Genomic DNA, 23992 nt, shown 5'->3' with positions numbered 1-23992 from the left:
TTCTCCGAGCAGTTTTTCTGCAGCCGGAGCGTTCATTCTTTATGGAAATACAATTAACTCTTCTGTTTACTTTCACACTTGCTTCACTTGCCTTACTTATTGTTTGCTCTCTCAGACTCGAGAGTCTCAGGTTCGGCACTGCTAACCTCAAGTGTTAAAGTAAATCAAAAGTCAGGCCAAGAAAGTGTGAGATGGGTTCAAGCACCATGAAATTTTAAACCTACTATGGGCTCTTTTTACTATTAAGACTTTGGGCTTCGCATTTCCAAGGTTTTCTCCACAACCAGGCGAGCTAGCGATCTATAGCAGTGGTTCTTGGTCATTTTAGTCTCAGGGCTTCCCTCCAAAGCTTTTCTAAATTGAGCAGCAACCCATTTTAAAAAAAGAATAATTTGATGAGTGAAGGAAATAGCCCATATCTTTGCTTTCTCTCATTGGAAAAATACGATGGAAAAATAGCAGACTAATCCTTCTGTTGCAAAGAGCTCAGAAACATAACAGGCATATTATGTGTTTAAAACTACAGATTCCTATTTGAAAGCTCTGAGTGGTAAATCATGCACAGGTGTTTCTACGCATAAAAATGCAAATATTACACGGCACCTTTAACAGGATCTCATGGCACAGTGGGTGAGGATCACTGCTCTATGCAAACACCATGGCAATTGGAAAGAGGTCATGATCTGCAGAGTAGTCAGTGCTGAGCACTGCACCTAGAGTGGGTGTCAGGCCTGTGGAAAGGGGCTAAATAAAGGAGAGCCCATGTATCTGGGGCTAACTGAAAAAGAAGCATAGCCGAACTGATTTCGGTGGAGGAATGAAGTTTGCTTAGAGTCAGGAACTGCATAAGATCGTGAGAGGTCAGAATATCCTTTAGGGGAAAGCAGGCTTCACACTGGCTCATTTGGGTTTATCCAGGACCTAATGAGTATTATTAGGTCAGATAACAGCAGGCAGTGCCCTGCAGAAAAAGAGCAAAATGCAAGTTATGAACGTTTGTAAGGAGGAGGTGGAAGGGCTGAGCCATAAATTTGCAGAGTAGGTGGGAAGTAACATCAGGGAAAGTGACAGCACAGCTGCGGCATCCTGCCCCGCAGTGAGGAGGCAGACGGGGCCCTGACCTGAAAATAGCTAGACTTTTTTTTTTTTTAAATAAACGATGAAGTTCTCAGTCATGTCACTAAGAGCTGGACTGTTAAGAAAACCAGCAAGTTGCATGAGCTGAGAAGTAGCCGTGGGGGATTTTATAAATGCATCTGCTGCCTTCTTTTCAATTCAGTCTTTCAGTACAAGTAAAGCTCCTTTTTCCTAAAGCTCCTGAGAACACACGGGTTTTTTTCATACAATCAGTGGGACTTGCAATTATCTAGGAGGAGACTGAAAAGCATCACTGCTAAATGAGACCCATTGCTATCCTGCAAAACGCTAGGAGTAATTAGAAATAATGGGTACAAACTAGTGGAGAGTAGATTCAGGTTAGACATTAGGAAGAAATGTTTCAGTTAGGGTGGCCAGAATCTGGAACGGGCTGCCAAGAGAGGTGGTGCTATCACCTAACTTGGAGGTCTTCAAGAGGAGGCTAGATAGGCACCTGGCTGGGGTTGTCTAACCTCAGGCCCCTTTTCTGTCTGGGGCAGGGGGTCGGACACGATGATCCTTGGGGTCCCTTCCGACTTGACAATCTATGAATGCATTACTTGAAAAACAATTAAATAAATAAGAAAGGTCTCATCCGTACCAGGACTGAAATCACATGTACGATACGTAGGTTAGCAGATGCCCGGTACTATTAGAAGTGACGACTACTATTGTGAAAACTGCAGAAGAAATCACCTGGAAGGGACTTCACATCTGAGTTCAGTTATAAGGTCAACAAGAGAACTCTTTGAACATAACGATTCGAAATGTGTAGAATTCAAGACACTTTGCAAACAAAGGATAACGAGACAGGCAGAAGGATTCAGCTGCTTCACACGTGGTATAAGGTGGCACAAGAGGGAATAGCGCAAGGCCTTAGCCATAAGCACTGCATTGTGCACGTCCGACACCAGTAGAGCAGGAATGGCAGAAAGGAATTCCTCTGCTCTATGAGACAGGATGTGCGTGGTCATTACAGCAACAACTTTGACCATGATGTGACTCTATTAATACACAAACAATGGCTTAAAATATAACGGATAGGTTTTTTCTTTTTAATTCTCCAACTTGGAAGTTTCCAATTTAGAAAAGGGAAGAGGACATAAAACCCCACAGCCTGGACAACTCCGTTACCAGAAGTTACAGGTCTCTCAAACAGCTTATAAGACGACATTCCTATCCATGCAGTCGTCCATAATTTGAGAAAAATGTCTAAGGTCCAACTTGTCCTTAAACGTGTTGGATGAAATTAGACGCAGTCTTGCAACTCCTACACATTGGTATAACAGATGATTTGTTAAACTGCTGCATGTCCTGGAACAATCCCAGTGTTTCATTTGGCGCATATCCTGCTTTGATGGCCTGGTTACTCTGTAAAAGATGAAGAAAGCAAAAAAATGCTTTAAACACAGATTTCGTCATTGTGGTTTTACCATGCAAACCAGACCAAAACACTCATTACTACAGATCATAAACTCAAAGTCCAGATATTAACTGACGCAAATACTGAATTGTTAGGCTAAATAAACTATAGCAATAGCCAGATGCTGAGGGCTCCAAGAGACTTAGCACTCTCAATTCCTGTTGAACCAGATGAAAAATGGATATAAAAATTCTCAGTATTTAGCAAGTATTTCCATGTTTTCTAGAACTGCAAAATTTATACTGCATTACATAATTTATAGATGTCTGCAAAAGTCAGCCCTGTTGCCTGTTAATAAGAAACACTAAATAAAAGAACAGAAACGTATTACTTATGGAGAGGGGATAAAACTCTGCTCTATGCCATTCAGAACTTGTCTTACCATTCAAGGACAAAGCAAACTGCCTATTTCAGCAAAGCAAAGCAAAATAAGTTTTAAATAGAAGATAAAAGCTAGTTACAATGTTCCTAGAGTAACACTGCCTATTTCAGTGGCTCTCCACACTTTAAAATCAGATTTTTTTTTTACCTCTAAAACGAATTTGGAATTTTCTGTTTTAAAATGAACCTGAGTTTCAAAGCTGAGTTAAAATCAGGGCTGTAACAACATGATTTGGGTTGGTCTGAAAGAGGTTTGGTTTGAAATCAGTCCACAGTGAAAGGCCTATGAACCTTCGGACAAACTCAGACCATACTTCATTATGAAAGGTCCTAACGCCTTCATAATCAAGCTCCAACAAACAGCAGGGCTGTGCTGAGCGCTGTTATTGGAAATATGTGAGGTTAATTAAAGTGTCTCTTACAGAAGTCATTTTAATTAAATACATTTGAAGCAACAACTCCTGACATCCTCTCCCCTTGAACAAGAAAGTAGCTTCCATAAGATGGCTTCTTTGATTTTACAATTTGAAAGGAAACCAAAAAAAAAAAAAGGGGGACGTTTTAGAGATATGCATTCATTTAAGAAATTTTCCTCTTTGGCTTACATCTTCTGTCTCCACTCTTACTCTTCCCCGTGTACAAAAATATCTTGAAGAAGGGGCGGGTGAAAGGTATACGCGAGCTAAAAACTTGCTTGGCTTGTTTGAGTGCTTTCTTCTTGACTTCATGAAGACCTGTAAATAGGAACTAATGTTTTAAACCTGTTTTGTATCATGGCTATGGGGTCTCTAGAACAGTGGTCAGAAATGTTTTTCGACTGTGGACCGGAGTAGCCCAGTTTGGGTCAGAGGTAGAAAGGTGCTAGGACCCTGCTGCTACTGCCGTGGCAGGACGAAAGTGCCCATCACCGCAGGCAGGATCTGGCCGGTGGGGCCATAGGTTACGGACCCCTGCTCGAGAAGCAGATCAGTTGGACTGCTGGGAGTTTTTGTAGATTATTTGTTAAGACTACTTAAAGAAAAACAAAGAACTTTAAACTATCCTTTGTTAACAATCTTTTCCTATTCCATCCTTCCCACAGTTCCTACAACAAGCCTCCTGCCTATGCGCAAGGCATTAATAAAGGATCCACAGGCTGAGAAAAGGAGAGGCTGCTATTATGCCAAGGTTTCTCTGAGATTTAATATTAAAAAGAGAACAAAGCTATCCTGCATCCAAAAGCAATTAAAAACTTGAGAAAGTTTTAGGAAGTCTTTAGAAAGATGCTAAGAGTCTGTCTCAGATTAGGAAACTGGTGAGTGTAGAAGCATTGCTTTATGGACCTAAAGCAGGAAGGCAAGTACAAAAATATTGTTTTCCACTATGGTCCAGCTAGAACAAGATTTTGAGACGGGAGGAGAGGAGGGAAGGCTATGTACTTGAACTTTGATCCTGAAGAAGACTTGCCAACTGAATAGATTTTCCCCAGGGTGAAGGCTGATATTTGCTTCTATTAATCTTGAGGACAAGCTTTGAGGAAAAAGTTCTGAGAGACACTCTGGACATCCCTTCAGCATACTCCAGTTACTCTCCGGTGTTACAGCACAGCACAGCACAGCACAGGGTTTTGGCTGGTTTGTATTATCATCCTAAAAGTACAATCGTTTACAGCTGACTTGTGAAGTTTCAGAAAAATCATCTTGTGAATCCTTTTCAAATCAAATACACAACATTTCCACCCAGAAGCCTGATGGTTCACTGGGAAGAGCTTAAAAAATGTAGGGGAAGACGCTCTTTTTGGTTTTTGGGGGGGGCTTTTTTTAATTGTTTATATAAAATTTAGTGAGGCTGAAATGTCTCCTCAAATCCTTGCTGCTTGTGCCTAGAGTCATTTGGGGTAGATAGAGCTATATATCATAGTGTATTAACAAAGGTTGCACGCATTGTACAGTATGTGCTGCCCGGAGTTTGTGCTGCTAAGACAAATTCTTTCCAGTGATCAAAGATACTGCATCTCCCACCATCTGTAATTTGAGCAGAGGATTTATGACAGGCTTATCTGATACCATTCTAACTAGCTCTAAGGGTGGGGTTGTTATATAAAGGACCTATGGATTACCACGTTAAATTGTGAATTACTACCATGTAGGCAACTTTGTTATCCATTTGGTACATCAGTTGAGTTGGATGCACATCAACTACAGCATAAACGCACTTACATAATCCTTAAAATGTTCATATATCATTCAATTCTGAGATAAAGTCTCTTTAAATAATCTGAGAGAGGTAGTTTGAAGCGACTACAGCCAAGAGATTCAAAATTTGTAGCTCAGATTCTCTCCTCCTCCTCCTGTCATGTAAGAGAAAAGGTACAGCTGTGAAAGTCTTACATTTCAGGTTCCTGCTCTTTGTGAATATCTTTCAAGTCTTTCATAAGAAGTCTTGTATTCACTTACTATCGCAGGGCATTCGCCTGTCAAGATATGCCTATACAGGTACTCCTCACTTAACATCGTCCCGGTGAATGTTGTTTCGTTATTACGTCGCTCATCTATTAGAGAACATACTCGTTTAAAGTTGCGCGACGTTTGCTTATAACATGGTTTGCCGGCCGCCTGCTAGTAGGCGACTACTGTGATGCAACTGGATTCGCTTAACATCGTTTTGCTTAAAATCACATTTTTCAAGAATGTAACTAATAACGTTAAGAAAGGAGTAGCTGTATCTTTTCCCGAGCGACCTAGGAAGCATCAAAATGAAGTACAGCTTTCCAGGTGCTAAACCAGGGGCGGCTAGCCTTTTTACAGTTAGGACTGCCAGGCTCTGGAACGGGCTCCCAAGGGACGTGGTGCTCTCCCCTACCTTGGGGTTCTTCAGGAGTTGGTTGGATAGATATCTGGCTGGGGTATTATCCCAGCACTCGTTTCTGGGGCAGGGGGTCAGGCTTGATGATCTGTTCAGGTCCCTTCCAACCCAAGAAACTATGAAATACATGCCACAAGTGGCACAGGTAGCCTCCATGGGTGCATATGGCAGATCAGGGAGGAGACAAATAGCACAGTGGCAAACAGGGGAGGGAGAAGAAGGAAGAGCAACAGATTGGGCAGGGGAAGTAGAGTGGGACTCGGGGGGAGCACAGGGCTAATTTGTGGCACGCCTGCCAGAAAAGGTTGTCCTGCACTGTGCTAAACCCAGAAAAGGAGGTGCCAACAAGTGGTGCAGAAATAAATCCTCCAGTCCTAGTTCTTATGAGCTGTGCTGAAGTACAGGGACTACTCACTGAGTAAAGGCTGCAGAACTATCCTCTTCGTAGGCAGATTTGGTAAACATCAACTTAGATCTATTTTTCCATAAACTGCCACAGAAATACTTTATCCTGTAAAAGCCTTTTTCTTCCAAGACCCCAGTGCATTTCACAAAGAGTTATTTGAGTCTCAATATCTCAAGGGGCCAGACAGGAGGTAGTACCCCCGTCAAATAGGAGTCCTAAGGCCAAAAGAAATTAGGGCCGGCAGTTGCAAAGTGTGTGCTGACATCTTGAGACACTCAGAAACAGATTTTAAGGCTCCTCAGCACCCAGAGTTGTCATAACAACGTCCCAGTACTCAGCACTTCAGAAGTTATGCCCTGGGTGTCTCTAGGACAGTGGTTCTCAGCCGTGGTGCTGCATGACCCCTCCAAGGGTGTCGCAACGCAGGCACCACCGCCATGGAGAGGAGGCTGCAAACAGCTGCACCAGGGTCTGCAGAGCTTAACTATAAATATTAGTTCCCTCCCCCTTTCCCCTTACTGATTAATCATTTAACCATCGTAATGACAAGATTTTAACCGTTGTAATTACAACCATTGTAATTGTAAATGGATTTTTTTTCAAATCAGTATTTACATTCCTATCAGCAATGCTGGTTCTCAATCGGGGCTGGGTGCCACCACAGTCGAAGTAGTGGATGAGTACCCAGACTCTAAAAAAGGGTGAGAAGCACTGCTCTAGTACATGCAAAGACAGACAACGAGCCAGTCAGAAACGTCACCCAACGCTGACTTTGGTCAAAGGAAGGCTACAGCATTTAAAGTCAAAGTTAAAAGGAGGAATCAGGAGTTCTGCCTCGCAACCAGTCTTTGAACCACTAATATGTTAGTTATCTTTGTTGACAAAAGCTTACAATAAATTCAGAGCTGGTAACTTGCATGTAAGTCTACAGTTCTGAACCAGTATGGAAGGAGAAAAAAAATGTTAATTTTTGACCCAACATGCTAGCATGTACACATCATTTCATGTCAGGCTAGTATCCTTAGAACCAAGTCCATGCACTAAAAATCCTTGCGAAGAAGAGACCCTTCAATAACGATTTTCTGGAAATGGTACATAGCCCACGTCACGTTTTGCTCATCCCAACAGAGCCACAAATGACCATGCAATTGAAAATGTTCCTATTTCAGAACTGCTTATCCAAAACAAGTTAGCTTTCCATTGCTCCACTATTTACTGATATGTCACGTATGGGCTACATGAAATTGCACCTACTTGATAATGGGACTGCAAGTACCGATGTTGTGGTACCAAAGGTGGGATTTAAGATGGTAACTTGCACCGTAGCTTTGAAAGCTGCAAAATCAGCTATGTAGTATGACAGCCCCTCTCTCAGAACAAAGCAGAAAACACAGTAGAGGCAGAAGGACCTCCCTTTCCACCCAGCATTTTCAAGTGTTAAGCAGCACCACAGCTGCTGAAACTAAAGCCTTTATACAGGCAGTTAGGTTGCAGCATAACTTTTTTCCCCTGACTTCACTTCTGGTCTCGTATGAACAGGACCTTGGCAGCCTCCAATGACCACTCATCTAAAATTTCCCATCTGTATGTATGAAAAACCTAAGATTACACTGGCACTGGTGCTGCTTTTCATATTTGATATGCACAGGAAGAATTATGTGGAAGTCTTCACACCCATTTGGCACCATCGAGATCTAGCCATATTTCACATTATACACTGTTTTTCATCCAAGAATCTCAAAGTGCTTTATAGACAGTTTGAAGCCTCAGAGGTTCCTGTAACAGATACTACACTTCATTTCCATTTTGATTGGGAATCTTCTGTTCTAACCTCCAGACCACATTTCTTTCTAATCAGTACTAGAGTATTTTAATGAAAATAGTACATTCCTAAAGTGGGAAAAGACAGAAGGAAAGGGATACAAGAAAGAGTGATGAAGTAACTGTAAGGATGAGGAAATATCAAGCTATATGAATTAGTCTTGGAGAACTAGCAATGCCATTAACTTTTAAGGTATCCAGGTTGTAGCCATATTGGTCTAGAGGCAACAGGAATCAAAACTCGTGGCAGAAGCCATATCTTTCATTAGACCAACTAGATTTTGCAAAAAAAAATTCTTTGTTTTGCAAGCTTTCGGGCACAGGCACCCTTCATCAGGGATAGGTGTGTTTGCAAAGATTGTAAAAGTTCTCCTAGGTAGAAATGAAAAATGAAAAAATTGAAAAATTTCTACCCAGAAGAACTTTTACAATCGTTGCAATCGCCTATGCCTGTGCCCAAAGTCTTGCAAATAAAGACCTTTTTTTGCAAATATCTAGTTGGTCTAATAAAAGATATCACCTCTGCCACAAGTTTTGATTCCTATTAACTTTTAATTCCATTTCTCTTCCTACTGCAGAACAGATCCTTCCATTATTGGCACTATATCTCTCTGCAGAAGAAAAAAAAAATCAAGATGGATAAGTATGGTATGTGCATGACTTACTCTATGTATAAAAGTACAGGATGTTCCAAAAGCAACGCTATATGATGAACAGATCCCCTCAGGTAAAGGCACTGTGACCATTTCCACAGGGTGAAACTTGCTTAACTGCCAAAAATCTTTTAAGTCCCACACAACTAATTTCCTGTTTTATTAATATTTATATAGCACCTGCCATCTGAGGAACTCAAACAGCTGTATAGACATTAATGAAATGAGCTCCTCAGCAGCTCTGAGAAGTGGGGGAGTATAATACCCCTTTCATTATATAGATGAGGAAATTGATTTGCTCAAGGTCACACAGGAAGTCTATTGCACGACCAGAAATAGAAGGCAGATAATCTAACTCTTCCCCCAAGACCATCCATCCTTTCTACAATCTTCCCTTTTAACAAAAATGAAAATTTATTTCTATTTTAGATCATACAATTCTCCTCCTCCTTCCCCCAACCCCCAAAAAACATATTCCGTCATTTCCACCTTTTTGCTTCAAATTGTATGAACTGCTTCATACATTTTGTAAAACCATTGGGCATGTTGTGCTGGCCTAGGGTTATAGCCTTTGTGCAATTTGCCTTGTCTCCCTTATGCATCAGATTTGATCAGCCAAAGGAAAAGCAGAAAAACAATTCCCATCATGTAAAATAGCATGATTCAGAGTTACTTTCCCAATTAAAATCACAGTATGGTACATTCTCATAGCAAATCATTATTTTATTCTCCATTACTGCATGTTTGTCATGCTTTGTAGTTCGATGACAAAACAATTTTACTAGCAAATTTACTAGCAAATGACAGTACCAGATGAAGCAACGTAGGGAAAAAAAGGGAGAGGGAAGGTTAATGAGCTTGTTCCTTTTTCTTGCTTATGCAGCTCCTTATTTTGTTCTACTCAAATGCTGATTTGAACCTCTCTGTGGAGCAGCTCAGGTTCATTTAAAGTCAAGTCACAACAAGTAAGGCATCACTTAATACAATGCTTTTCCATTTTAAGGTACCACGCTCTGGAATTTCAGGCTAGAGGGCAATTCCTTCAAGTGGTCACAACATGAAAGTCCACGTGATATTATAACATGGTTGGGACTCTGACACATTCAGCACTTAAAGTAAAATTAAGGTAGACCAGGCCTCTCTCTGAAGTAGAAAACCCATGTCATCGCAACTGATTTGCACTAACACACGCGCAGTCACAAAGACACGTGTTCCACTGCATGAACACAAACAAGCCAACAACCAGCAACCTACAAGGAAACTATGATTCAAGTCAATTTGGTAAGACTGTGATTGATGTTTGATTTCTAAGTACCGGTATAGTCTTAAGAAAGCTAGAGGGTTCATTCAAAGAAAGAAAAAGGCAGCATAGACAAGTGGACGGTGCATGGAGATAGGAGCTAAGAACCCAAACTCAAAAGGATAAAATGGGGAAAACGTTTACCCGCCTCTCACAGTTATTATCTGGTTCAATGAGTTACAGGGCTTTGAAGATAAGTGCTATAAAAACCAAATATATGCCAAATATCAAACCTCTGCTATAAAATATTTTATTTTTAAAAATACATTTTGTCCTGATTTATGTTTTTTTGAATAATGTATATAGAGGCAACTGCATGATAGCTCAAAATAAAATCCTATTTTTGTATACTGAAAATTAGGTTGAAGAAAAACAAATTCACTCAATGGGAAGAATGAAGTTTCTGCTGTGCGTTAACCGGAGAATTGAAGTCAGGTATCATCGCTGTTGTTGCAATGCAAAGCACTGCTGCAAGGTGGTCATCGCTCCAAGATCGGTTTTGATTTATTGAATTTCGGCACAGAAAACATCGGCTCACACATGCATGTTGATCTGAACAACACGAGCCTCCCTCTTCTGGGCTTGAGGCCTGATCTCTGGAAACTTCTGTTCATCGCGAGAGGAATAAACCTACAAAGTGGACTGATTTGAATTGCTCTGCAAGCAAGGTATTACACTGCAGGTCAATCAGCTTGAGATGGAGATCACATGGCACGTTGTTAGCCTCAAATGTGAAAGTGAGGAAACCAAAGACAGGTCTTTTTCTATCATTCCAACATCCTTGAATCAGCGAGAAAATTCAGCATGCAAGTCAAGTAATGACGATGCGTATTTTTTCCAGGCTTTGATCACAAACAGCAATCTGCTGCAACGTAGGAAAACGGGTGAACTCCTTGTTTCGTATCTCACAGGAGAAAAGGAGTCGCTTTGTCGTAAATGACTTCGACCCTGAAATGCAATTCATGAGCAAGAAGCCCCTTCCCTTGCAGTCTTGAATTGAGTTCGTCCATGTGGTCCATGATTTTGCGAATGGAAAATCAGAGCGCCAATCCGCATCAGTGGGAAATCCAAATCTTTTTCTCTTTCGTGTTCAAAAACAAAACCAATCTTGGCTCAGTTCCCACGTTCTTTTCAAAACGTTACCCAAATTAAGCCATGTTACGCTGAGCATGTCTGTGTGCTCAGATTCCCTCAAGCAGAGTTACAAACTGCCTGTGGTTTAATCCTCTCGTTCAAATGTAGTTGTCTGCTTTCGTAACTGTGTCCACGACCGTGCTTGGTTTCAGAACGCTTCTGCAGAGGACACTGTGATGAATAATGCAATGTAGAAAAATAATGTTCTGTTCTGGATTTGTTTCTTTGACTTGGCCTTGAATTCTTTTCAGCTACCCAACACGTTTGCCTGTCAGATTTGGGCTTCCATCGGCGGTCACACTCACCAATTTTTTCTGCTCCATTCCTAATTTTGACATGCATTGATTTACTGCCTCCAATAAATCTTTTCCAGTTGTTGCATCTTTCAGTTGACTGCAGTAATGCCAGTTCTTCTCTGAGCTCAAAATTTAGGGTGATACCACGAATGAAAATCAACAAGGGGGCTATCTCTGACTTCACAACTCCCGAGAAATTGTTTACCTTGCTTTTCAACGGCAGGCCCAGGGTCTCAAGACACATCTCACAATAGTTTGCCTTGACAAGCAAATGTTCCTGAACTGCTTTTTCTTGTCCGGACACAAAATTGCAGCAGTCAACCATTTGTGTGTAATCAAGTAGCTCATCCTCGTAATTCCATCCTGTGCCACCGACTGTTTTGTGAAGAAACTTTGCTCTTGTTGAATATTCGGCATTCAGGGCCTACCTTCCTCTTCTTTGATGAGCTCATTTCAAACTCACGAGCACCCTTGGCACTGCCGCGGGCTTCTAAGCTACAGGCAATGTTTCTTCTGGCTTTCCCTCAGTTACTTTAAAAGCCAGTGCAGTCCTCCCGCAACAAAGCAGACAGTTCAGCTAGTAATGAAATGTATTCTGTCTCTTTTGAATGCTCTAAACAGAATGGGAGGAGGAGAAACAAAAGGTGGATCTGTGCAGGCACTCGGGGCGGGCAGTTATTTTGGGCGGAGGGCTGCTTACTGAGTTTTGGTAAGCCATCGAGGGCCGCATGACAAGCAGCCAGGGGCAATATATATTAATTTTCTAAATTTTTTAGGGGCCCCGCAGGCCGGATAGAATGGCTGATGGGCTGCATCTGGCCCATGGGCCGCATTTTGCCCAGCCCTGCTAGCTCCTGGGTTAACCACAAGTATTTGCAAGCTGCATCATGGTGATTCAATACTACTTGAGCCCAGAAGAGCTTGTCATGTATGACCTCTCAACTGCACCGGGTGCTGTGCACACAAGGTCTCACACTATCTGCAGTGTTTCTTAAAGCCTCAGCGCCTGGAGTCCAGCATTTACTTATATATGGGAAAATAAGTTTTCCAGAAAAAGCAGCCCTCTGGTTGCAAAGAAAACGTAGAAAGCATCTCGTGAGGACCTCTGAAGACTCAAGAAATAGGAAGCATGAAGGTGTGGTTCATTTAAAGAGGGCAGCGGTTTTGTGATCAGCAGCATCGAGATTCCTTAACGGGGGGCGCACCCACCTCCCTCCACTATGGTTACACGTATGCCTGCTGCCATTCAACTCCTTGCTCCAGCCCCACCTCTCCTCCCATGGGACTCTGGCTATGGGCCCTAGAGCCAGATCTGGACCATGGACGGTGCAGCCACCACACTCCAGAGGCTGAGGATGCAGCTGCTGCTGGAGACAACAACCAAAGAAAAGGGAGCTGACCTGAGCCTCTGCCCGTGGGTAGACTTTCATGGTGAAGGAGCTTGACTTAGAGCAGTCCCCACCCCCTCAACGTTTCCCAAAGGAACCAAAACCAGCCAGCAAGACACTTGGCCAAGAGAGGACACTCCAACCCCCAGCAGAGCCCAGCCACTTCCCAAATCACAAGGGAGCTGCTGCCTCACCCTGCACCCCAGCAAGCCCTTCAAGAGCTGCCTGCGCTCCAAACCTGCCTGCCCACCACTCATTCCCATCCACACTTGCCCCTACAAAGCCTGGAGAAGCCCAGCAGCCCCCTCCAGCCTGTCCCAGCTCCCTTCCAGGGCATGCAGCCTGTGCCTAGGGGTCTCCATTCCCGCAGAAGCCCCAGACCTAGGGTGCTGGGGCAGCCTAACTTTGGCGACCAGGATGGGAGCCACGCTGGCTGCAGCTAGGAGGTGGCAGGTGGCTGGGCTGACTCGTGTCACTGCCTAGGGCAAGGTGGGAAGCAGGGCTGGGACCAGGGCTTCATCTGCCAGGAGGCTTTGGGGAAACTCTGCTGCCCCTGGGCACAGGAGTGGAGCACCCGTGGCAGCTCCCACCAGCTCCGACCCACAGGCAGGCAGGGCGCCACTGGCCCAACCTAAGCAGGGGAGCCAGGGCCTGAGTATGGCTTACCCCAGGCTTGTCATGTGGAGCCAGGCAGACAGGGCTGCTTCTGCCCAGTGTCCCCCACAGCATCAACAGAGGCCAGAGCTGGACCCACTGCCCACCCGTGGGCCAGACAGAATCAAATAGCAGGCTGGATATAGCCTATGGGTGATATTTTCCCGCCCCCTGGCCTAATTAATCTGTCTTCATTACAGCTTCATGCTTTTACTAATATCTACCAGTAGCAAATCTGAATTGATTTCTTAACACTTAAACACAGCTAAGATCGTAGAATCATAGAAAATTACAGTTGGAGGGGACCTCAGGAGGTCACATCTAGTCCAACCCCCCCAACGAGATCATCCCAACCAGGGCTTTGTTGAGCCGGGCTTTAAAAAACTCCAAGGATGGAGAGTCTCTGGGTAACCTGTTCCAGGGCTTCACCACCCTCCTGATGAGAACGTTTTTTCCTAATATCCAACTTAAACTTCCCTTGCTGCAACTTGAGACTGTTATGCCTTGTTCTGGCATCTGTCAACACTGAGAACATCCTCTTTTAACCCCCCTTCAGGTAGTTAAAGGTTGCTATCAAATCCTCTCTCGGTCTTCTCTTCACCAAACTAAATAAGGCCAGTTCCCTCCGCCTCTCCTCATAAGTCATGTGCCTCAGCCCCCAAACCATTTTTATTGCCCTCAGCTGGACTCGTTTCAAATTGTCCACATACTTTCTATAATGGGAGGCCCAAAACTGGGCACAATACTGCAGGTGTGGCCTCACCAGTGCTGAACAGAGGGAAATAATTACTTCCCTCAATGTGCTACAAACGCTCCTACTAATGCAGCCTAGTCTGCTGTTAGCCTTCTTGGCAACAAGGGCACACTGCTGGCTCGTATTCAGCTTATTGTCCACTGTCACCCCCAGTCCTTTTCTGCAGAGCTGCTGCCCAGCCAGTCAGCCAGCCCCAGCCTGTCCTGGTGCATGGGACCGTTCTGTCCTAGTGAGGGACTTTGCACTTGTCCTTGTTGAACCCCATGGGATTTCTTTTGGCCCAATCCTCCCATTTGTCTAGATCTCTCTGAATCCTAGCCCTACCCTCCAGTGTATCTACGGTGTGATCCGTGAACTTGCTGAGGGTGCACTCCAGCCCATCTTTCAGGTCGTTAATGAAGAGCTTGAACCCTGGGGCACTGCACTTGATACCGGCTGCCAACTAGACATTGAGCCATTGATTACTACTTATTGAGCCTGCCAATCCAGCCAATTTTCTATCCACCTTACAGTCCATTCATCCAACCCATACTTCCTTAGCTTGCTTGCAAGAATGCTGTGGGAGACTGTATCAATACCTTGCTAAATTCAAGGTATATCACATCCACTACTTTCCTACATCCACAGAACCAGTCTTCTCATCATAGAAAGCAATCAGGTTGATCGGGCATGACTTGCCCCTGGTGAATCCACGCTGACTGGTCCTAATCACCTCTTTCTCCTTCAAGTGCTTAGAAATGGATTCCTTGAGGACCTATGCCACAATTTTTCCAAGGACCGAGGTGAGGCTGACTGGTCTGTAGTTCCCTGGATCCTTCTTCTTCCCTTTCTTAGATAGGCACTATATTTACCCTTTTCCAATTGGCCAGGACCTCCTCTGCTTGCCACGATTTTCAGAGATGCCGGCCGGTGGCTCTGCAATCACATCAGACAACTCCCTCAGCACCCTCGGGGGCAACCCATCCTGCCCCATGGGTTGTACACATCCAGCTTCTTAAGTAGTCCCTAACCTCTTCTTTCACCACTGAGGGCTGCTCACCTCCCCAAACTGTGCAGCCAGTGCAGTAATCTGGGAGCTGACTTCCCCTGCGAAGACCAAGGTACAAAAGGCACTGAGCCCTTCAGCCTTTTCCTCATCATCTATCACTAGGGTGCCTGCCCCATTGACTAGAGCACCAACACTTTCTCTGACCTTCCTCTTGTTGCTAAAATACGTGTAGAAACTCTTGTCGTTACCCTGCACATCCCATGCTAGCTGCGACTCCAATTGCACTTTGGCCTTCCTGATTTCACCCCTGCATGCCCGAGCAATGCTTTTATACTCCTTCCTAGTTGTTTTTTCCAAGCTTGCACTGCTTGTAAGCTTCCTTTTTGTGTTTAAGCTCACTGAAGAGTTCTCTGCTAAGCCAAGCTGGCCGCTTGCCACATTTGCTATTCTTCTTGCACCTTGGGTTAGGTCAGTAAGGTCCCTTTAAAATACAAGAGGGCCTCTTTCAAGATGAGGAATGAAGACAAAATAAAACCATCATTTATTTTCTGATCCTGCAAAATGATATGTGCGCACAGCACCAGGAGTCCTGAATAGGTGCCGCTAAGGTGGGAAGTGCAAGGATCTCTCTCTCCGCAACAGGTCAGAGCCAGTTAAGAGTAATGCAATGCTTCGTAAGCCGTGCAAATACTAGTGTTTTCAGGGGTCAGTGCAAGCTTTTATTCAGCCAGGCATCAGACTGCCCTGTGCAGCCCCAGGACAACGCAGGGGTCTGAAGATTCACGGCCCTGCATTGTACGTCACAAATGCTTGGACATTTAGGGACAAATCCTGCAAATACTCGATCGCAGGAATGGAAAGGTGTTTGCAAGAGTAGCTCCACTCAACGTACGTATCGTTACAAGCCAAGAGAAATGTTTAAACCCAACAGGCAAAACTACCAGCAGCGCTGTACTCGCTTCTGCCATAGCACCCACAAAACGCTGGGTTATTTTTGGCGAAAATAAGGTATCGCGCCTGGGTTCAGGAACCAACCCCCCATTTACAACATTGTTTCCTAAAATCAGCTCCTAGTTGCAATGTCTCATTTTTTCAGGACCCATTTAGGACTGCCTGTATCTAAAAAAAAAAATGAATGCGTGTGCAAATAAAGAACGGTTGCACACTTTCAAGGGAGCCGGGCTTCGCTCTGCTTCCCAGCCAGCTCCCAAATCTAACCGAGGGGGGGTAGAGGAAGGGGGACGCTTGGCCTATTTTTCTCTTACATTTTTTCAGAAACAAACACCAAAAAAATGCAAGCAGCGCTGAGGCCGGATTGCGTTTGGGAGGCCTTTCTGACTTGCTGCAACAGAAATAAAAAGCTACGCGGGTGGAAGCGGCGGGATATCGTGCAGGGTAAGGTTTCTGCTCGGACGCGAGGCACCCTAAGGGACAAGGCGCTGGGATGAGCTATTAGGCCAGTGTAGACGCGGTCTGGCCCGACGCTGTTTCTACAACTTGCACAGAGCCCTGCCTCCCCCCGCGCGCCCGCGCCCGCGCCCCCTGCTGCCGCCCTAGCCCCGCCCCGCGCGCTCCCGCCGCCGCCATCCGGCTCCATCCCCGCCCATCCCGCGAGACCCGCCATCTTCTCGTACGGCAGGGATAAAAGGGGCCGCTCCCCAAGCCGCATAGAAGCCACCATTTTGCTGTACGGAATCCTCCCCTTCGCTTCCCACACACACATACACACCCGAGCACCGCCCTACGGGTGCCGGGCGGTGCCGCGCCTAGCAGAGCGCGCGTGGGCGGGGCAGCGGCGGCGGGAGCGCGAGCTGCGGTAGGAGACGGGGGTCGGGCTGCGCGCTTCCTGCCTGCTGCCCCCGAGCGTCCTGTCCCCTGCCCTGTTGTCTGCTCCCCTCCTTGAGCTGCCGCTCTGCTTTCTGCTCCCCAGCCCTGTGTTTCCCCTCCCTAACCTGTTGCTCCGCTTTCTGCTCCCTGCTCTGGAGCATAGGTTTCCCCTGTTCTGTCCTGCACTCCCTCCCTGATCTGTTGCTCTGCTTTCTGCTCCCTGCCCTGTCCTGCACTCCTTCCCTGATCTGTTGCTCTGCTTTCTGCTCCCTGCCCTATCCCCTGCTCTGTCCTGCATTCCTTCCCTGATCTGTTGCTCTGCTTTCTGCTCCCTGCTCTGTCCCCTGCTCTGCTTTCTGCCCTATCCGCTGCAGCACGTGCAGGCTGCCCCTGCCTTAATGAGCCCAGCTGGTTCAACCCTTTGCAGGCATGGCTTAAGGCCTTGAGCCCGCCGGCGCCCTCCACGAGCTGGTTTGGGGCAGCCCCGGCACACAATCGTGCCCTGCTATTTAGGGAAACAGGCTATTAATAGGGCTGGCGGTTTCGTGCGACAAACAGCGCTGTCCGCGATCGCTGGGAAATCTGGCATTGGCTGCAATTTTCCCACCAAAAAAAAAAATGGTAGCGATGCGAACCGAGTGAGGGCCGATCAGCAGCGGGGACAGGGCCCCACGAAATCGGCTCTGCGGGGCCGCAAAAAACCCTTTGCCTTGCCGCGACTTCAGTCAGTCCCTACCGATTAGGAGTGACAAACATCCAATCAAGGTGGTATCGCCCCCAGCTCGCACGGGGAGCGCGTCTGGAGGGTTATCCAGCTGGACACGCTTCTCTTGGGAAAGTTGTGTTTGAGCAAATAAAAGTCAGCGCAGACGTGCGTAGCCTCGTAGACAGCCATGAAAACGGGCCCAGCTCCATGTGGTGATTCAATCTACTCATTATCGGGCTTGAGGATCTTTTTTTCCTCCGTCTTCTCAATTTTTAGGCGTTAGGGAATATTTCTAGGGGAGGATGCCAGAGACATACCCACATGCATAGATGAAGATTTGGGTGAGGCATAAATACTTATGAAAGTTGGATCACGCTTGGTGCAGTTTCTAGATGAAAACACACAAACACACACGCATGCACACTGATCTGTGTAAATATGAGGTGCTGTGTTACCATGCACTGACCGCTCTGCAAGTGGATACGTGGGTATTTGATGCGGTTACATTATACCCGCCTAGTTAGTTTAGTCCATAAAGGAGCGTCTTCTGTAACGCCACCTAATTTTGTTCTGAACTCTTATTCCCCATACACCCTTCGGCAGAATATGACGCAGTGAATGAAGATGAATAATTCTCTTGCATCTTGAGCCACATTACCAACTGCCTTTATTTTGCAACAGTAGCCTTTTTTTGTTCGCCTCCATATTGCCTTTATAAGAATATTTGGACAGGACCGAGTCCTACTTAACAGACAGTGCGGTTTGTCTGCCAAAATTGAAACACAAAATGTCTCTCAAATGACTAAATATATGGAGGTATTAAACATCCGTATCGATTTTGATATGCAGTTTTTGCAATTAATTTTATTTTATAGGTCAGTTTGCTTTTAAAAGAAAATAGTGCCAAAGGAAAAAAAAGATGGACCCAGAAAATATCACCAAGGAAGCTGTCCTTATTACTGGAGGAGGTGGTTACTTTGGTTTCCGGTTAGTGCATGCAATTTTAACTTTCCTTTAAAATAACTATAGCTGCAAACACTTGGCGGAACGGCTTTGCTTCTCAGAAATCGGTTGGTAAAAATGGAATTGCAGAGTTCTGCATTTAGTTATTCCCAGCTGAGTGTTTTTCTTTTAACTGCCTGCCCCGGACCCTCAGCCCCCAGCCAAGTTGTGATTTTCTGCCTCAAAAGTTTCTGCAAGCTATGTTATGCCTTCCATTAACTTTGTGCAATCCTTAAATGAGAATTTATCCTACCAGCAGCTCCACACAAACTGCTCTTCCCTCTGTGCAGATCTGCATTTATGTTAGGCTGCAATCTTGCAAACATTTATTAGCACATTTAATGTTATGGAAGATTGAAGAGATGGGGGACTTCTTTGGTCCATAAAGTTAAGCACCCACCTAAGTGGTGTGGTAGGACTGGGACCTTTCGGGTGCACAAATTGGAATCAAATCCATCGCACCCTTCCACAGCTGGTTTTGCAGGTTTCAGAGGACTAAACAGTTGTAAACATTTATTTTAGCCATTACAAAAATCAAATGACTTCATATTCACACAGGAACAAATCCGTTGCATGACAAGATGTCATTTTTACAGACACTCTTTGACACCACAACTATGCTTTAGTGGAAAAATCTTTTATCCCCTGTCCAAGGGCTTGGTTTGGATTTGCTTTCTAAGGGTTATGGAAACAGCACTTGTCGCAAATAGAAAAAATTACCGTATTTCTGCTTTGCATCAAATTCCGCTGTGAGCTTTTGCCGAATCTTGCAAGTAGAAGCAGACAGTTAGTTTCAGACCCCTTAATGGGTACACAGATCCTTTGAAAATAATGACAAGCAAAAGGCAGCATCGAAACAGTTAAGGAGTCTCTCTCAGCCCAAGGTGAAAGGCTTTTATGCATCGTTATGCTACATATAGCACTAACATATGGCATCTGTCATGCTTCAGTTTAGGTTGTGCCCTATGCAAAAAGGGAGTCAGCGTGATTCTGTTTGATGTCGGGAAGCTGATCCAGGCTGTACCAGAGGGAGTGAAGTTCGTAGAGGGGGATGTCTGCCATCTCTCTGAAGTGGAAAAAGCCCTGCGAGATGTTATCTGCGTGTTCCATATTGCTTCCTATGGAATGTCTGGCAGGGAGCAACTGAACCGAAAACTTATAGAAGACGTGAATGTGAGAGGAACAGAAAATGTCATCCAGGCTTGCAGGAAAGCAGGCGTGTCGAGACTGGTCTATACAAGCACGTACAATGTCGTGTTCGGAGGCCAGGTTATCCAAAATGGGGATGAATCTCTGCCTTATTTCCCTGTTCACCTCCATCCTGATCACTACTCCCGGACCAAGTCACTAGCAGAGATGAAAGTGCTGGAGGCAAACGGCACTGAGCTTGGAGAAGGCAAAGGAGTGTTAAGGACCTGTGCTCTTCGACCAGCAGGCATCTATGGGCCTGGAGAACAAAGGCATCTCCCAAGAATAGTTAGCTACCTTGAAAGGGGATTCTTTAAATTCCTGTATGGGGATCCCCATAGTTTAGTAGAATTCGTGCATGTAGATAATTTAGTTCAGGCTCATATCCTGGCCTCTGAGGCACTCAAAGCCACCAGCCAGCACAGAGCTGCTGGCCAAGCCTACTTCATCTCAGACGGCAGGCCAGTAAACAACTTTGAATTTTTCCGACCTCTAGCTGAAGGCTTGGGTTACAGGTTCCCAACCCTTCGCCTTCCTCTCGCCCTCGTGTATTTCTTTGCATTCCTAACTGAAATGGTTCACTCTCTGGTCGGCCCTTTCTATAATTTTCAACCTCTCCTCACTCGCGCTGAGGTTTACAAAACAGGCATCACGCATTATTTTAGCATGGAGAAGGCCAGGAAGGAGCTAGGGTATGCGCCCGAGCAGTTCAGTCTAAATGAAGTGGTCGAGTGGTTTAAGTCACGGGGACATGGGAAGAAGCTTAGAAACTATACGGTAAAAGATCTCATTAGGGACGGAGGCTTGGTCTTGCTGCTGGCCGTGTTGGTGCTCTCCTGGCTTCCAACAGCAATCGCAATGTCAATGTGAAAGACACAACATACTGAGCCTGTTACGTCTACTTTCAAGTGATAATACAAGTTGAGAATTCAGGTGCAACCAGACATCGCCTGCTCTCTGAAGAAATCCCATTATTACCAGCAGTGAAATAACTGTGTCCTTTTCAAATCTTAAATCTATTCTTTTTGCATTCCAGAACAACACAGTGATATATCCCAGCACTTTTGGGGGGTGGCCATATGGATACTGAACACACTCTGTCCAGCTACGGCACTGTTCAGATTAAATGGATCAACAACATTACCAGACAGGTGACTATACTTAGTCATCATACATAATTAGTCATACTAATTATAGCCATCTGTAGGGTAAAGTGAGGCTGTGCTCTGAAACGTAACACACAGTTCCCAGTTTTGTGGTGTTTCGTTGACTTCCATTATCCGCTAGGTGTGAGAAAGCGAGCAGCCTGCATTCTTGCTTTGGGTTTGAGCCTAGTGTCTTTGCTTCTAACTGATCATCACAAACAATAGAGGTCCTTTGGGCCAACACAAACACATCTTTGTTCCCCCCCTCTGTTTCAGGCATGCCACTGCTGACATCCACATCCTATTGTTTTCTGCAGGCTTGGAGAGGCACAATTGATCCAGATTAATAAGCGTCTTGCTGGTGATGTGTACGGGGGATAGGGTTGTGTTCGCCTCGTTTGAGCTCTGGAGAAACAGGCGCGTAAAAGCACAGCAGCTCTAATTGTGTCACCTGGGTAAACAACAGTGGCTCTGAATACCCTCGGGGAACAGAACTGCTGATGCTACTTTTCTAGAGATCCCCTTTTCAGATGAGAACAGCACTTCTCTTACTAAGTAATCACTGGCAGGAGAAAGATCAATATGATTGCTAATGGCATGTTGTTTGCAGTTACAGCAGCATGCTGCAAATTATGGAACAAACTTAACTTTTTCACACTGCCCGGATTATACCCGTGACCCTGGCTATTGATTCTTTCTTAACAAATATGTGGTTCGTGGCCCAGAAGAGAAGGCTCTACCTTGCTCAAAAGCAAGCGTATTTCGAAAACCAAGTTCATTCACTGTCCATTCCCAGCCACAGAGAACTGGCCAAACAAACGGTGGTCTACAGTAGGGAGATAAGAAGTTTTTACAAAATGACCTCATACCCATGGGCTGACAAATCCACTTGAGTTCCTGTTCACCCGGGGGGGGGGTTTCCATTAATATCCACAAAGGATAAGCCTAACTGCTTAAATCTTGCATGCTAGTAACTTTTGTTAAATAAGAGCCAACATTCATCTGGTGTCAGTATGACAGAGACTACCTTGATCGCTTGTACTAGCACAGGTACTCCGATAAGACAATCTTTTCATGATTTTGAAATGGTCGCCCTGACGGAGGATTACCTGAGTATGCGATCAGCAATGGGAGCCACGCATTGGTTTCAAGTCCCGGCTCAGGAGTTTATACTGCATCAGCTAGTTTTGATCACTTTGTAATAATCGGACAAACTGGTGGTAACCAGAGAGCAAGCATGCAGTTGTTCCTGAAATGCTTTAATGCTCATCCTTGCAGCTAGTCTTCTAGTTCTACCAATTTAATAGAAAGGGGGTTTGCAAGGCATCCGCCACTGGTGCTGCAGTCATGTCATTCAGAAACCAAACTCATGCCTAACATTGTATTCAGAGAAGTTATCTCAGGGTAGAAGTTGACTCGATGGATTTACTGGTAAAAACAAAAAGCATAATGATTCTAATGGAAAAAATAATGAAACCCAACAGACAGAAGTTTTTGGCATGCTTGTATGTTTTAAATATATTGTGTCTGCAATGTCATATTTCTGAAACACTTCTACAGTGAGCTAATTTGTAACCATTACTGTAGCCAGCTGCTCAGTTTGAAGCACTGGTTTGTAGGCTTTTTCTAACGGTAAAACATGCTTATTTAAAATGAACGAGCTGATTAAAATGTGCATTAATAAAGGCAATGATTTTCTACACAACCGAAGGTCTCAGCGTTGCTTAATAGTTAAAGTCACTAGTAATCCCTCGGGTACCGTCATTATTTCTGTTCCTTTGCTCAAAATACACTTCTAGAAACTTGGAAATAAGAAGAATTTCCCTTAACACCCTCTGTCACCGGAGAAGAGCTTTGGCTCTATATTGGAAACAAAGCAATTTATTATTATGGACCTTGCAATCGCATTGATAACAGCACTTTTAGAAGCGTCGGAGTGGAAAGAGCATTCTGGGTCACGGAGTCCAGCCCTGCCACCATCACGTAATCCCTTTGATTTTGAAAAGTTTAGTTTTCAATTTAATAGGCGAAGCAATACTGACAGATTTGGGGAACAACCATGTTATGTCTACAGCTGAAGGTCAGTGTGCCTTATAAAAACTTTGTAAATAGCCTCTCTGTTTTAGAAGCTGGAGATACACGAAGCCCAAGTTGAACACAGAGAGAAGGGAGGAAAGCAAGCAAAGCAGCTGCTTGCTAGCATTTCCAAAAAAAAATCCCAGCATGAAGGGGGTTGACTGCAGCAGGAATCAAACTCTGTTCGGGAACTGGAGATTTTGGCGTTCTTGGCTGAATGAGGACAGCCCTTTTGTTTTCGATTCCAAAAAAAAATTACACAAAAAATGGTACAAATTCCGTAAGGTTAAATCAGTCAGTATAGACCTCCTTGTCTGGATGCTGTAAAGGATGAGCAATAACCTATCATAATGAGAGGTATCTCTATGCCAGCTTACTGTGTCTATACTAGTTTAACTATTTCAGTGGGGGAAGGGGAAGAAATCACACCTCGCAGCAAAATACTGAAGTCAGCACAAAAGCTGGGTGTAAGCCAGGGTGAATGCACTCCTAAAATAATGCATAGCATCTGACAAAGCAGGTTGCCTATGAAGCGCATGCCTCTCTGAACCAGTTAGTCTTGAGGGTGCCACCCTACCATGCCTTCTACCTAAAATAATTAAATTGGGGTATCACCCCCCTCCCCCTCCATAAACCATTTAAGGATGTTAGTGGCATCAAACTATTGGACTTCATCAGAGGGACAAGCTAAGGGGTGTATTTCCCCAGGCATAAATGAGGGGTTTTGTCTGTTCCTTGTTGGAGGCTAGTGTTCATTGAGAATCACTTCTGTGTGCTCCCATGTTTGAGATGGGGCATCTAGTACAACTGGGCCAGGAGGGTTTGGGGCTCTTTATGGTACAAGCAACCAAACACAAGCCCAATGGAGG

General features: G+C 44.8%; 1 protein-coding gene and 1 long non-coding RNA gene across 2 annotated transcripts; both read left to right on the top strand.

The window, feature by feature from the left end:
• The first annotated feature begins 9594 nt into the window (after nucleotides 1-9594).
• Nucleotides 9595-11480, top strand: LOC132243612 (uncharacterized). The gene is made up of 2 exons (XR_009455304.1): nucleotides 9595-9946; nucleotides 10327-11480. It is a non-coding gene; the product is annotated as an uncharacterized LOC132243612 (long non-coding RNA).
• A 5452-nt stretch (nucleotides 11481-16932) lies between these two features.
• On the top strand, nucleotides 16933-22752 carry SDR42E1 (short chain dehydrogenase/reductase family 42E, member 1). Its single transcript, XM_006273966.4, has 3 exons — nucleotides 16933-16995; nucleotides 18588-18699; nucleotides 19665-22752. The coding sequence occupies exons 2-3, from the start codon at nucleotides 18632-18634 to the stop codon at nucleotides 20770-20772; spliced, it is 1176 nt and encodes a 391-aa protein (XP_006274028.1). The 5' UTR covers nucleotides 16933-16995; nucleotides 18588-18631; the 3' UTR covers nucleotides 20773-22752.
• The last annotated feature ends 1240 nt before the right edge of the window (nucleotides 22753-23992 follow it).

Source organism: Alligator mississippiensis, chromosome 10, assembly GCF_030867095.1.
Source record: "Alligator mississippiensis isolate rAllMis1 chromosome 10, rAllMis1, whole genome shotgun sequence".
Lineage (NCBI taxonomy): Eukaryota > Metazoa > Chordata > Crocodylia > Alligatoridae > Alligator > Alligator mississippiensis.
The sequence above is the reverse complement of the archived record's forward strand: the minus strand, read 5'-3'. Positions and strand labels throughout refer to the sequence as shown.